General features: G+C 39.3%; 1 protein-coding gene across 1 annotated transcript; it reads right to left on the bottom strand.

The window, feature by feature from the left end:
- Positions 1-934: 934 nt before the first annotated feature.
- On the bottom strand, positions 935-14,111 carry KIAA0408 (KIAA0408 ortholog). The gene is made up of 6 exons (XM_058836560.1): positions 13,878-14,111; positions 9,553-9,749; positions 6,465-6,806; positions 6,040-6,119; positions 3,465-4,839; positions 935-1,658 (listed from the first exon to the last, which is right to left on the bottom strand). Exons 2-6 carry the CDS (start codon positions 9,685-9,687, stop codon positions 1,488-1,490), a joined length of 2,103 nt encoding a protein of 700 aa, XP_058692543.1. The 5' UTR covers positions 9,688-9,749; positions 13,878-14,111; the 3' UTR covers positions 935-1,487.
- Positions 14,112-15,088: the final 977 nt, after the last annotated feature.

Here is a 15,088-nt window from a genome sequence, read left to right on the forward strand (position 1 = left end):
AAAGGTAACATTTATCATCATTACTGCACCATGTATCCAGCAACAGCCTAACAAAAGGTACAAAAATTCCAGGATGAAGGACACTGTCTTTCTGAAAGTTCAGAGCCTGGACAGCATCCGTACTTCTTTCACGCTGTGAGAAGGAAACAAGCCAGGCTCTGCGCACGTCATTCACATGGCAAATAACACCAAGTCAAGAGATGGCAACACCAGAGCTGCAATGCCATGTGTCAGGATTTCGGGCACCATTGTGATCATATCTTGATGTAATATTTCCCTACTAGATGCAGCTTTCTGCCAGAGTGCAAGTAAACTTCATAACTGACTGCCACGAGTCAGTCCAGGAGCAGGGAATTAGCAAGTGGCTGAGGCACTCTAGTCTAGGAGAAGAGTAAAAAAGGAGTGTGGCTGCACCACTGGGAACAACGGTGCTTGTTCTCCCACCTTGAGTGAAAGTAAAGAAGTCCATTGTTATCTGAACTTTGCCAAACCTCAAAGTATAATGCTGGAAGGAAAAATAAGTTTTACAGAATTAAGCATATACAACTCTTTCTTCCCTTCATAAATTGTATGTTACAGTAGCTGAATCTACCAAAGTGTTTACAGTATGCTATACATATAATGGCACAGTTAAGCTTTGTAAAGGGTTTGGAACATTTCAGAAATGTCTCTGGTGCTGAAAAAGGCTAATGTATTACAAATCATATAATATTTTAATTCAGAAAAAATATGTTTTGGAATTTTGACCTAGCATTAGGGTTAGGAAACTGAACAAGGATGCCATGAAGCATGACTGACAAATCAGTCAAGCTAGTCTGCTTCAGATACATATTGTGCAAGGCATTATCACTGCGATCAGTCACAAAAAATGCATATTTAGTTTTTTTGCATTAAATACTACACCTGTGAACCTATGTAAAAGATATACAAAATATAAATGTCATCAGGACTGTATATTTCAAACTTTTTAAAATAAACACAAAGTGTATATATATATATGTAGGCATATAGGTTGTAATTTCAATGTCAACACTAGCACAGTTTGTCTCTTCTAAATACAGGCCTGGATACTTCCTAGTCCAACACATGCACCTACAAACACATGATCATGCATACAGCTTTACGTTCTGCTGTTTGCAGAAGAGTCAGAATATACAGCACTATACATTGTTTCAACTCAAAATTGATTGGCAAATTAAGAAAGATGCCGTCCAAAAGAAATTCCTTGTGAACTTATTAAAAAAAAAGAAAAAAACAAAACCAAAAAAAGACCCAGAGAAAACCAGGGATATCGCTATTTCATCTCAATAAAAACACTGAAGACCATGGTGATGACGACCTAAGATTCAGAACGCTTTGTCCAGCATGTGGTGGGGGTCACTCTTGGACAAAACACAACAGTGCGGAACTGGTTGCTACGACACATACCAAACACAGTTACAGTGAGGCATAGAGCTTTCACAACACCATCCAACCCAGCTCTGGGTTCACACTACGGAGGTCTCTGACCGAAAGGAGACAGAGTTGTACACTGTTCTTCTCACAGCGGGCGGTGCTGATGGGGATCTGGATGCCCATCTGGAAGGTAAGCGTCGATTTGCTGGCCGAGCAGGACGGGAGAAGCCCTTCTCACTCGAACATTTAGCTGGCACACATATCTAGAACACAAAGGCAAGTCCTTGCTTTAACAAGTCACAGCTTTTGTGGAATGCAGCGGGAATGCAGGAAGACATGTGCGGTGACCTCAGAACAGGTGGTTGGAAGCTATTAAAAGGAGTGCAGAAATGCACAGAATGCAAAAGAACAGCTATTTCTATGTACAGGGATTCTCACATCAGTTGTGGTTTAAAATATATGAAGACAAATGTCAGACACAAGGAAACGCATAAAATGATACTGCAAAACAAAAATGGCATTTCCTCTTATCTTTTAGTTTCTGCAAGTTATTTTTTGTCAATGAATGCTGTAAAATATTGCAAGTGTAGAACTCAGAATAGTATCTGATATTACTGGAGTAGGCTCTACATACTTCTCAGGTATTTTTTGATAGATCCTATTTCAGGAAACTCTGTTTCCATTAGTTCAGTGTGAAGCTGTTTAACTTGGTAACTAATTCAGAATGGTTATGTGTTAATACAGTGTCATGTCTACCAGCAGAGCCATAGATGAAGAGGAAACTCAACAGATTTTGATCAAAGCTACATTGATGTAAATTGGAAATAATGAAAATAAACCCAATGCCTCATGCTACATGTAGTTTTTACATCTCTAGTGACATTAATTCTGCTGGACCTAAAATGGTAACTCCTAGTTAGGCAGTATTCTACACTTAAGTTTCTACAGATAGAAATGACAAAATGTGAGCCTGTGAAAAAAAGTCATTATTTCTTTCCTCCATATTAATTGATGAAAATTTGTTTGCCTGATGAAAGTTTATTGGATGAAGAATAAATCAGAAGCTTCGTGGCATTTTTCTTTCTTTGCTGAAGCAAAGATGTGCCTGTTAAGCAAGACATTGCATCACAGCAAGGCTGTCAGAAAGACATGCAGAAGAAAATCTGCATGGTCGGATTCTCAGCTGCTTAAATCCATATAGCTCCACTGAGGTCTGTGAATTTGTGACAGTTTAAGGTATACCAGCTGACAGCCTGAACCCATTTAAGTTTCCCAGCTCAAAACACACCTGCCTTATCTTTTTTGAGATTCCAAGAGGCACGTCTCTTTATGTCCTTTGTGGACTTTTACAGAACCTGCAACTTACAGAGTGTTTTCCAAATCATCTGTTTGTATTTTCATTAAGAAAGAATGTTGGCAAAGGCAGTATTTCTAAACTTCTGAAAATAAACTTCAGCCAAATATAAATAAATTAGTCATGCCAAGCTCTTCTGTTTCTGTAAGCCTGTGCTTGAATATATAGGAGAAACTGGAACTGAGACATGAGTAAGAGAAGGTTATTTTATTACTGGAAACTTTATGGAGTCACAGTACCCCTTGTCATAGGTAGTTCCAAGGAAATCCTGAACCAAGCAGCACCCTGGATACTGAAGAATGTTATCAAAGACCTCTGGGGTTTGGGGCATGGCCAAGCCTGCTTAAGCCCTATAGGAAGTCTCATGAAACAACACATCAGCTAAAGGAAGTGGAGAGGGTGTTAAAATCTGGTTGAAGTTCGCACTAGTTCAATCTTAGCATAACTGCACTGCAGTAAAAAACCAGCTTTACAGAACACCAGCAGGGATAAGAATCTGGCACATGTCTTCACTGCTCATTCTTACTTACATGCTCCTGCCCTCCCACAACTCTATAATCTGCAGAGGAAATGCTCCTGATTCATCCAGACCCTGGCCTAAAGTATCTATTTTTACATTAATTATTTACAATATAATTTTAGTCTGCCCCATTAAGAGTCTGAGGCATGTTATGAAATGGCACTGTTTTGTTTTTGTCATTCTTATGAACCTTACCTCTGGTAACTTCTGTCTCTCTTTTCCTTGCTTGAGTTGCTGCCCAATATGCCTGGCTGAATTCCTTGGAAAGTCTTGCTTTTCTTGCTCAATCTGGAGCATTTCTAAATACTGACTCAGTGTCTCGCAACCCCCATTGGTGAATTCAGAATTTGCCTGTGTCCACTTATCTTTGCAGAATTTTGCATTACATGGAGAAGTCACTGTTGATTTTTCATAGGTTTTCAAAAGCTTTTCAACAACACCATAGTTCGACCTTGAGTCAGCTGAACGCGGGCGACCCGATAAATTACTTGGCCTCCAGTCATGCTCATGAAGCATGTGCCTATAACCACTAGTATTTGGAAGTCCATTCATGTGTTTTTGTTGCCCTGCTCTCTTGACAGCTTTGCTGGGGTTGTTAGTTTCTTGCTCCTTTGCTGCAGAGAGCTTGGGATTTGAAACACAAGACATATTTACATTTTCTGCCCTGCTAGAAGCGGGGCCACACAGTGGACCACAGGGTTTGTGATCTTCTGATGCTGTCTGAGGCACCTGATTTTCCTGCAGAACATTGTTACTTTTATCTGTATGAAATACAGTCCGATTGAACTCATCAATCTTTGCTGCTAGCATTTCATTTCTTTGGGTCTTTCCCAAAGCATACCTAGCGTCTTCCAAAAGATCATTGTGCAAGGTAGCAGGGGCATAAAAGTCATTACTGTAAAAAGGGCTGCTGTGAGACTTGGTGTTTTGTTTCTGATGCATCTTGTTGCTTTGGGCCATATTTCCATCTGAACAACTCTTTTGGGCTGACAGTGGGGAAGTCTCATTTTTATTGTCTTTTCCAAGCTTGCCCATATCATGTGCCCATGTGTTGTGGCAGAAGCTTGCTGGAACATTGCACTCATTTTTGGTGACAGGTATTGCTGCTGTTACCATCACAGGGACTTTCACAGCCTGCCCTTCATTTGCACAGGCTACTGCAGATTTCTTTTTATTTACAGGTGAAGGATTCCTCAGTTTCCCCCCATTCCAACAATCCTGAGCCTTGCAATTGCTTTTGATGCCTGAATCTCTTATGGGTGCCTCTGAAAGCTGTACAACTGCAGAAAGTGAGTTTGTTAGGTGCCGAGAAGTGCTCCGTGGAGGAACTGGTGGAGCTTCTTTCTTTTGCCAAGGTCTGAAATCTGTGCCTATGTCACCAGTAAGACTACCATAAGAAATGTCCTTCAAAGCCTTAGTGGAGCTCATCAGATTCTTCCTATTATTATGTTCCTCTGTTTCAAAAGCAACTGAAGTCTGTGATTCATTGCTGGACACGTGGTTCATCTCAGGCAGAATAACTGTGTTTTGGGTTTCCTCAAATTCCCCCAGGAAAGGAAGTGACTTCATTCTGGAAATAACGGAAGAGGTGTTTTAGGGATGAGCAATAAGGAACATTCCAGAGGACCTCAGCATGGCTTAATTCTCCCCAGGAGCAGGTGTTTTAACACTGGCTACTTAAAAAGGTTTGGGAACAGTTTTGCTGCAGCTGATATACCCAGCATAATTGAAACACACGCAAAAACATTTGAGGAAAGGTCAACAAAAGGAACTTGTATTCCTTTAATTTGCCACTAAAATTCTTCTTCTGAGTTTTTTAGATGACTGTTTTCTTATCTGTGCTACAGTAAGTACAGTAGGATCTTGTTCTAATAACTCAAAGGAATCTACCTGACTGTGAACTGAATGAAGAAAGCTGTAGGACACAGTGTATGCCTTGTTTAGGTTTCATAACCTTACACATGAGATCTGCCTTTTGATATCTGATAAAAAGCACCTTTAGAAGTTATGCATCAGCAATGAATCCATTTGCTCTAAAGATTCAAACAGCTAAAAGAATGAATTAGTGACAGTCTTTTAACTGATTGCTTTGTGGAATGTGAGAAATCTCTCTGACCTATGAGAGCATCTAAGAAGGTTCCATTTTACCTGAGAAATTTTACACAACACAAAAGGAAGTCTGGTGTTTAGCCTGCTAGAGAAGACAATGAATACTGAATTTTTAACAGATGATGGAATGTTCACCTGCTGTACTTTTCAGGATCTGACTTGCCTTCTTTGCATCAATAAAAATGTATGGTGGTTTTTCCTTCTCTTCCTTTCCTTCTACTATTGTATCATCAGTTTCTGACACATCCTCCGTGCTTAAGGCTAGTTTTGGGCTTTAAGTAAGAAATTCCCAGAAAAAACCCATACAGTGTTGTATAAACCTACATGGAAATGGGGCCAGAGCAGACAGAAATGTCTGTTCACTTTCCCAATCCTCTGTACATGAGAGCTATTACAAACAAATACAATTTCATTTCATATAAATACTAACCAGAATTTGTAGGTTCTGTATATAAAATCCATTTTGCTGGCAGAACGTGCCTTTGTATCATATTTCAGCATAGTTCATTTGAATGTTTTATGCTGAGCACTGAAACATTAGGAAGGTAGGAACTGCCCAACTACTAATAAATCCAACAGCAAACCTGCCTTCAAAGTGAAAAGCATAAGGAACATTATTCATTTCCTTCCTCTAATATAAGAAGTCCAAAGATGTTTTTACCTTCTGTGATTGGACTTCTTTCGAATTTCCTCTTGATAGCTGCATAATTCTTCACTGACTCTGGCAAGTTCTTTAAGAGCCTTTATAAATATAAAAACAGTCCTTTATTATATACATTTAAAATGATATCTCCAGAATTAATTCGAAACTTGTGATCATTTGCATTTAAGATTCACAGCAGAGGGAAGTAGTATGAGAAAAGATACAAAAATGTCCCCACCTCATGAACTGAGGTAAAGAGCATGCTGTTAACACATTTAAACAGTGAGAAGACAATCACTGATAGCAAACCTAGGAGCAAGTAGAGACAGTGACTTGTGGACAGCTAAAATCAGGGAGATCAGTTCTTCAGCTTAACCTGGAAGACCAAAGTCCTCAGTATTTTCTTCCCCCTTGTAACTGAAACATGCTCATACTTTACTTACTACATTGAGATCACCGATATAATTCTTGGTACTCTGCTCAGAATTTCTAATGGAGAGGCTGTCTTCAGGTTCCTCATGGTTCTCAAAGGCCAGATTGTCCATTAACAGAGTATTGTTTCTGCTCTTGTCTCTGGGTTCCTTCCATTTGTGTCCTGTTATACTGAGCAGACTCCCTTTCTCCATTCTGTTGTTTGCCACACTGTGTTGATGGTTCAGCTCCACTGAGTCACTCTCTTGCAAAGTAGGGGAATGCATGGACAGCTGCAGCATCTTGCTCTGAATGGCCTTGCTATCATGGATGGTCATATTGCTCTCCCTTCTAAGTTTTACCTCCTGGTAAAGCTGAAAAGACAATAGAACCTTCTATTAAATTATGGTATTGTAATGAACTTTATGGCAAAGCCCCCATACTTATCTTCTGTTTTGAATGATGCTTCTAGCATAATTTCATTATATTCATAGATTAGAAAGAGTCTACATGTGTTAGTAGGAAGGTGCTGCTGAGTCACCTAGTGTGATAATCCAAACACCATGATTGCCACAGGATAAGGTTGTTACCATTCTCAAACTCTCTGCTATAATTTTAATGTATGGCTTCCACCCACAGTTGGGACTGGAAGAGATCTCACGAGATAACTGGCCCTGCCTTGAGCCAAAAGCTGCATGTTGTTTTCCAAGTAATATCAGCACACTATGCGGTGGACACAACTGTGATCTGATGGATAGGGAATGTGGGGAAATGTGACAGAGAGAGAGTGTTCTGGCTATGTTACAGCCTATTAAACCATATTATTTGAAGGAGAGGAAGTGAATTCTCATCAAATATAGTGCCATCTGCACTACAGCAGACTCTCAGCTCTCAGACAAGTGGAATTCTTCCCTATGACAGGAGTGATAAATCAGTACTGCAGAATGGTATTATTTGGCAATGTGCTGTCACCCTCCTCTTTCATGCTATCTGCTGAGATCCAGTGGCTTCATTAGTAAATGAAAAGGTGTTAATTCTGGTCACCCAACACATTCAAATTAGGAACTGTGGTAAATTATAAATTAGAAAAAATGGCAACATCATAAAAATTTCTTCTGCTTACAGTATAATTTCCAGTGCCAAGAATCCCACAGCTCTATGTAAACATTCATTCTTAACTTGCTCTCATGAAGAAAGCACACAGGCACCTCTGAACAGCCATCTGCCTGCCCTCTCACAGTGCACAAGGCCATAACAACAGCTTTTGGAAGGACAGTGGAAAAAAATAACATGCAGCACATATGGCCATTTCATGGGTAGTGCTGTGGACTAGAAGTATTCTCACGTTCAGAGACTTAACACTTGACCTCATCCTGGGTTTTCAGATTTCACTCCCAAAGCCCAGCTGCTCATGGAAACTGAGGGCAGAACTTTGCCATTTCCAAGCAGTAAGAGCCTCATATGGATTCAGCATAGCAGTAAGAAGGAAGCATACCACCCCATAATATCATCTCCTAAACTCCACAAGTATTCCTGGAAGAATTAAGTTAGGTTTGGTGGGCTAGAGAAAACTACCAAATTAAAACACAAGCTGATAAGTGAGCACAAGTTTTATTGAGGAAATCCTTCTACAGATAATGGCATTTAAAAGGTATCTATCTCTCCTTTCCTCCAGCCATGTGGATTGTGGAGGAGAAATGTCAGGCATCCGAAATTAGCAGCAGGTATAGTCAGAGTTAGTCAGAGTTTAAGAGGGGATCTTAGGATTTCCAATAACCTTGGGGTATAATCTGTAATTTTGTTTGGCCCTGCAGTAGCCAGCAAATTGCTTCACTCTCTTCCCCTCAGCCCCATTCCACTCTTTATCTTTTTTTCTGTTTCTGTCATGCTTTCCTAATCTCTGTGCTAATACAGAATCCGATGAAAACAGTCCTTGCTGACATTTTCAGGTCTACTAATAGCCAGAATACCTTTTCATTACTGTCATTCCAAATCAGCTCTTATACCTGAAAAACTGAAATTCAACTACATATACAGATCACATTACTAAGTTTTGAAGTATTCTCAACTTGGCAGTGAAATTAGGGAAGACTGCACAGAAAAGTCCTAACACAAAAGACAAAAATGTGGCAAAGACCATCATGCCAAAGTCTGCAAGAATTGTGGATAAAATATAAGAGAGCTGACATCATGGAGTTCTGCTGCAGGCTGGTTTAATGGGCAGTGTATGGCTGCAATTCCTTTGGCTCTGACCACTCTCCTTCTCAGTTTCATGGGAACAATCTCTGCCATACATTCCTGCGCACCTCCGCCACAGGACAGTGCTGGCAGAGAGCAAGTGAAACTACTCCATGTGTATATTAGATGAAAAATGTGGAAAGCTCACTAATGAAAAAACTTGCCTCTTTAGGCTGCCAAGAAGACTCAGTTAATGCATTAGAGAGTGTCAGAGGGTTTGGCTTCAGGGACAATTTGGGGATAAAAGAATAATAAATAATTGCTGTGACTATTTCTGGAAGGATATGCATTCAAATAGCAGGGACTGTTTGCTAGTATGTGTAAACACAAGTGGTTTCAGAACTTTCATGCTATTTACTGGACCTATTTTCTCTCCCAAGAGTCATCCATAAAAGGAAAAGGTTCTAGCCAGAATAATTCTGTATCATGCAGTATTTCATATCAATATTATTTTTAATATTACCGTTTGCCCCAGCAGGCCTGCACCATCTAAAGCCTTTTCGCTATATAATTATGAAACCTACATTTTTTTGTTACTAAATATGCATTTTTCTAAACCCCATATTGTTCAGTATTTACTCGAAAAAAGTATGTGTAATATAGGCAGCATGGCTCATGCCTAGTTGAATTGTTAGCAGTACATACAGCCAATGATCTCATAGCTCACAAAGCCACATTTCACCTCCTACCTTGTATTCATGACTGTTAAATGAGCAGTTGCAAACACTGCTTCATGCCAGGATTTTCATACTACCATCAGCTGTTAGAAACTTCCAGTGACACATAAGAAATAGGATAAAATACAGAAAAAATATTGAAGTGACTCCATGTCACTTCACCCCAAGCGAAAATGGTAGTGCTCAGATTTTTGTTTAAAAGTACCTCTTCTATTTTCTTTTGCATGAGCTTCCATTGACATTCCCATTCTTTCCTTTCATTGTCAAATTTCTCCAGCAATTCCATTTTTTCTTTATTCCAGTTCCTCTCGGTATTCTCCAGTTGTTCACGCAGGTCCATGGCTAAAGTCCGTGTAACAGCAAAGACAGCTCCGCTTTTCTTCTTTCTTCCCTGAATGTTTCCTGGAAGTTTATGAGAATAGCTTTCAGGGAACAAAGACAACCAAGAAAATTCCCAAAAATAACTGAAATGAGCTTGCAGGAGACAGTATTATATGAATGCTTGATGTTTGTCTGGAATGTGACTCAAATATGGATGAACTGAGCATTATAGGACATAAACCCAAAGGCAGAGATGCCCAGTCTGGAAAGGGGAGGTAGAACACATTCAGCATCATGGAATTCAATAACATCTGCCACAGCACGCTCTGTATCATGATCACTTCGCATCTTTGCCATTACTCTTCACTATAAATGTGTTTTCAATGAATTTGAGTCTGTATAATATTGAATGGCACTTCAGGACCTTGGGATCTTGCAATATCTGCATTTGAGGGTGAAAGCTATTTCTATATTTGTTCAAAAGACAACTGCCAATGTAAAAGTATCATGTTTGCTCACACACTCCTTGCACATGTGCAAGGAGCACGACAAGGACTGGTACATTCTTTTGGCTATTGAAGACTGCAGACTCGATACACACAGGGAATTTTCATGGCTACATGAATTCTCTGGAGTTCATGAAGGAAGACAGGACAGGAAAGCTAACATATACAATAGAAATCATTTATTTAGAAGGGACAGAAGGTCACCAAAAAGGGTTCAAGAACTTTGGATTTACAAATCTAAATCCATAAATGTCAGTTTCAGCACCAGCATAGGGAAAACTAGAAAATATTCTCCAATAGCACTAACTCCAATCTAGTTCAAAACCTTTCTCAGAGTATTTGACTAATCAGTGCTTCTGTTTCTTCTTCCTCTTCAGAAGTTTTTAGCATCTTAGTGTTTGAAAATGAAATTATTATTAACTGAACCACTACATAGGCAAGTTTTAAGGGAAATATTTTAGATCTGCTTATCTGACTTTGAAGCAAAGCAGTTATAAATCTTATTGGCCTGGTGTTCCTCTTTCTTTCTTAGGCTTCACACTAGAAACGCCATTACCATCAGCATATTTACTATTCCAGCAAGGCTGAAATAACACTCATTCAGTTATGATGGTTCCTGTGACACCCCATCGATACCCCAGTTTGTTAAGCTCAGCTCTCAAAGCCAGTTGTTGTGTTACCTAGGTGGTCATGGGATCTAGTTCTAGTAATAAAATGCCTCTGCATTGCCTTCTTCACCTGTCAGAAATCAAATAGGCAGGCAATTATCAGAAAGTTAACTAGGAGTAAGCCCAGTTTACCTTTATGCAATTTGTTCATTTTCTTGACTGATGATTGGTGATTGCCAACTCACAGAAACTGCTGATTTTACTGCCTACATTTTCTATGATATAGTAAAAGTTCATTCCTGAGCAAAGTTCTTCCCCATCCTGTATGTTACTGGCAAGTCTTGTTGATTTAGCTGTGGCTACCATGTAATCAACATTTACCAGTGTCTGCTTGATTTCAGCTGACTGGGAAGACAATGCCAAAACTGGAGTCAGCCTCTTTCATGTCCAAGAAGAGCTCAGATGAAACCCAACAGGTTACTTAGGTCTTTGGGTCATAGAAAGTCTTCCCACAGGATCTCCCAAGCCATCATGGGCCCAGCCCTAACTCAGGGCTTGCAGAACAGTTTACCCAAGCACCTGACTTGGAGCTCTGAAATGACAATCTGTCCCTCAACTACCTACAAAGAGGTTTCAGACCCTTCTTTCTCCTGCCCAAAAACATACAAGCAACTTCATAAAACCATAAAACTCCTTGAAACTAGGAGCTGCTGAAAGGCAGTACAGAATTCTCATCAAAAAAGAAGCCAAGTACTGGTTTGCTCACGGCCTCTTAGGGAATGCAGCCAGGCTAGAGAGACTGCACCTCTCCAGACCAGTGTTTCAGCTTTGTGCCAGACTCCAGTGAGTACTGACCAAAAACAACTTGCAAAAAAATTCTATTACACTTAAGATCTATTGCAATCTAAACATCTACTGCTAATTAAGAATGTTGCAGTACTTTCTCACTTTGCGAATTCAAAGGTTGCAATTTTTAGCACAGTAATTTTATTTTTTTAAATTTTTTTTTAGCTACATTTATGTCTATGTAACCTTTCAGGATACCTCTGAGAAATAAACAAAAGTCAACTCTCTAGTCCACTATAATCCTTATACAAATACCTGTCAGAAAAAAACCCCAAAAACTAGAACCCCCCCATCTGTAAATGCTATACAGTCATGAACAAGACAGGCAGACATAATCTGTCAACAGCTTGCACAAATGGTGATATTGCTAGTGTACAATTTGTGATAATGACCATGCTTTAGTCAGCCACATATTACTAGAAAGGTCAATACTGTATAGCATATTTGTTTTTACACATGTAAGAACAGATATAATATGTACTTCTTTCAAGCATGAATATAGCATTGAAAAGGCCTCTGGTGTTTCCTTAGTGCTGGAAACTACTATTGCCATGTTGGCATTCATCTTAACAATTTTCAAATTGTTTCATATGGAACTCTGATCATAAAAAGAGACTGAAGACAGTCAGAAGGAAATCAAGTCTTGAAAGAGGACAGTTACAGAGGTTACAGATGGTCACTTGTAGCTCTAAGAGTCACAAAAGGCTTGTATTGTTTCTTAGGCTTCTCTGATTTCCTCTTGACATAAATTCTGAGAAGAAAACTCATGTTTATTGATGTTAGCAGCTGGATGACTGTACAGCTTCACTGCTATTGTACAGTGGATCACTTCCTCAGAGACTTTGACTTCTATTTCTACTTCTCTTTCCCCCCAGTTTCTTTTTGCTTAGTGTTTCTTTTGGGTTTGTTTGGGGTTATTTTGGTGGAGTACAATGTGCAGTCCTGGTAATACACCCTCTGTGTGTATAGTGCACTGAGACTTCCCCATGGGTATTTCACATGGCTAAAGCAACCCAAGGCATGCAAAATGTCACATTATCATTTGCTCTGTGGATCAGAACAATATCTGTGCTCTTGCAGTATTGGCAATTTCTGCATGTCCTAGACAAGGTCAGAAGCTCATTACAGCAAGCAAATTAAGCAAATAATCAATTTTGTCTGCATCAGCTGCATTTTCCCTTAACTTTTCCTTTTGCCCTTCCCCCGCTCAAGCAAAATATATTTTAAGCAACTATTTGATGTTAGTCATTATTCCCCCATATCTTACTCTTTCTAGCCAGATATTAAAAATGCAAGATAGTTTGCAAACAACCTCTGGCAATTTCTGAAAATAATCTGCTTGACATCAGCTGAGATGTTATTTTCCAATACAGTTTAATCAGATTGGATGTGCATAATCGTTCAGATACACAAATATTCCCTTTTTTTTTTTAACAGAAAAAAAATGAAATCAAATTATATTTCCAAATTAGTGTTGTATTTTGGATGACTAAGAAAATTGTAAACATATGTATTTGTAATTATAAATGTGTGCCATGTGTCATGATAGAATACACTTTATATAGAAAAAGAAAGCACAGTTGAGTGAGAGAAGAGAAAGAAAAGAGGGAGAAATGAGAAAGTGAAAGAAAGAGAAAGAAAAAAGAAATAAGGGAAAAATAAAGAAAGAAGAGAAGAAGAGAAGAGAAGAGAAGAGAAGAGAAGAGAAGAGAAGAGAAGAGAAGAGAAGAGAAGAGAAGAGAAGAGAAGAGAAGAGAAGAGAAGAGAAGAGAAGAGAAGAGAAGAGAAGAGAAGAGAAGAGAAGAGAAGAGAAGAGAAGAGAAGAGAAGAGAAGAGAAGAGAAGAGAAGAGAAGAGAAGAGAAGAGAAGAGAAGAGAAGAGAAGAGAAGAGAAGAGAAGAGAAGAGAAGAGAAGAGAAGAGAAGAGAAGAGAAGAGAAGAGAAGAGAAGAGAAGAGAAGAGAAGAGAAGAGAAGAGAAGAGAAGAGAAGAGAAGAGAAGAGAAGAGAAGAGAAGAGGAGTATTCAAGTGCACATAATACTATCTGTCATCCCTGTTCTGTTAATATATATCTGCACTGAAAAAACTGAGCTTTTAAGAAAAAAGACTACATATAACATATATGAACTTCACAGCATATAAATAACATTAAAAGGGAGGTTTAAATAACTGTTTGCCACATAAGAAATTTGCCTTCTTTTTTAATCTTAACTGTTCAAACCCAGTGATTTAAAATAAACTGCAACCATACCTTTAATGGAATAAGAAATCCTTTAGGAGTTTTTCAGTCCATTTCCAGGCAGCAGAGAAAGCAATGAAAGGCACAGCTAGCAGGGATCCTGTTCTGTGAATCCTGATCTTTAAAAGAAGTAAGAAAGCTAAGCAACACACGACCTTTCAACTGGGGCAGCATTTGCAACTCTCTTTGAATAAATCCTCAACTTTTGCAAACTGGAAAAGAGTTCCGTTCAGCATCATCCCCGCAGCTGGCTTCCACGTGACGTCAGTGCACGGAGGATGGTTTTAAAGCCATCTCTTCCAACCCCCAGCTTTGTAACTTTATATCTCCTCATATTTTGTGTAAACAACTCCAAGTCCAGGACATTTTTAGGTTTTATAGTGCAGTCCAGTCTTTAAAGCTTGCCAAAGCAGCTAGTGTTAATATCAAAGCTATGACAATAGGCAATTTTAGGTTTCTTTTATAATTGTCCATGCTGTAAAGGAAGATTTTTTGCTATCTTCCAGACCCAGTTTTCAGGGTTATCTTTTTTAATATGATCATTTTGAGCTTTAAAACTTGATCCTCCTTAATTGCTTTGTAAAAGGAGTTTTGTTTAAAGCAGTGGTTTTGTTGGTTAACAGCTATCTTAAAGAGCTGAAAGCAAACCACTCCTCACTAAAATCTTTTTCTGTATTCTAAATACGCTCTCACTTACGAAATGCAGAATTATTGGGCACTGTGTAATCCCACTGTCTTGCATTCTGGGAATGGCAGTAACGGTTTCTTTGGAATATAACCAAATATTCCTGATACTTTATAATGTTTCTGGATCAGATTCTACAGTCTGTTAATTCACTTTGTATCTCAGCAAAGCAAAGCACTTGAAATTGGATGAAGAATATCCCTTGAACAGGGAAACTCATCTTTGGCACAAGGCTGGTAAAGAAGGTCCAAAAACACCTTGGGCTGGATACAAATCCCTGGGAGGGTCCATAGCAAGTGTTGGCATGGGATGAGGGAAGGGAGTGTGACAAAAGCAATCCAGCATGAGACCCTGAAGCCAGAGCAGCAAAATTCAGCTGCTCCCCCTGCTGAGCTGCAGTCAGGAGGATCCCAGCTCACTCCTCGGGTCTCTGACCACCAGGGTAACTCTGCTGCTGCACCGTGGGTGAAAGTGCTCTCGTTTTCTGGCACCCCGAGAGAGACCCCCGGGGGGAAGCGTCACACACACCGTCCTGCTT

This window comes from Poecile atricapillus, chromosome 3, assembly GCF_030490865.1.
Source record: "Poecile atricapillus isolate bPoeAtr1 chromosome 3, bPoeAtr1.hap1, whole genome shotgun sequence".
Classification (NCBI taxonomy): Eukaryota; Metazoa; Chordata; class Aves; order Passeriformes; family Paridae; genus Poecile; species Poecile atricapillus.

Bases quoted from the DNA above. Each gene is read 5' to 3' on its own strand.
- KIAA0408 (XM_058836560.1), bottom strand. From the start codon at position 9,687: ATGGACCTGCGTGAACAACTGGAGAATACCGAGAGGAACTGGAATAAA. The intron at 6,807-9,552 runs GTACTTTTAAAC...TTGTCTTTTCAG, and splicing joins TGCAAAAGAAAATAGAAGAG to CTTTACCAGGAGGTAAAACT. The intron at 6,120-6,464 runs GTAAGTAAAGTA...ATATTTATAAAG, and splicing joins ATATCGGTGATCTCAATGTA to GCTCTTAAAGAACTTGCCAG.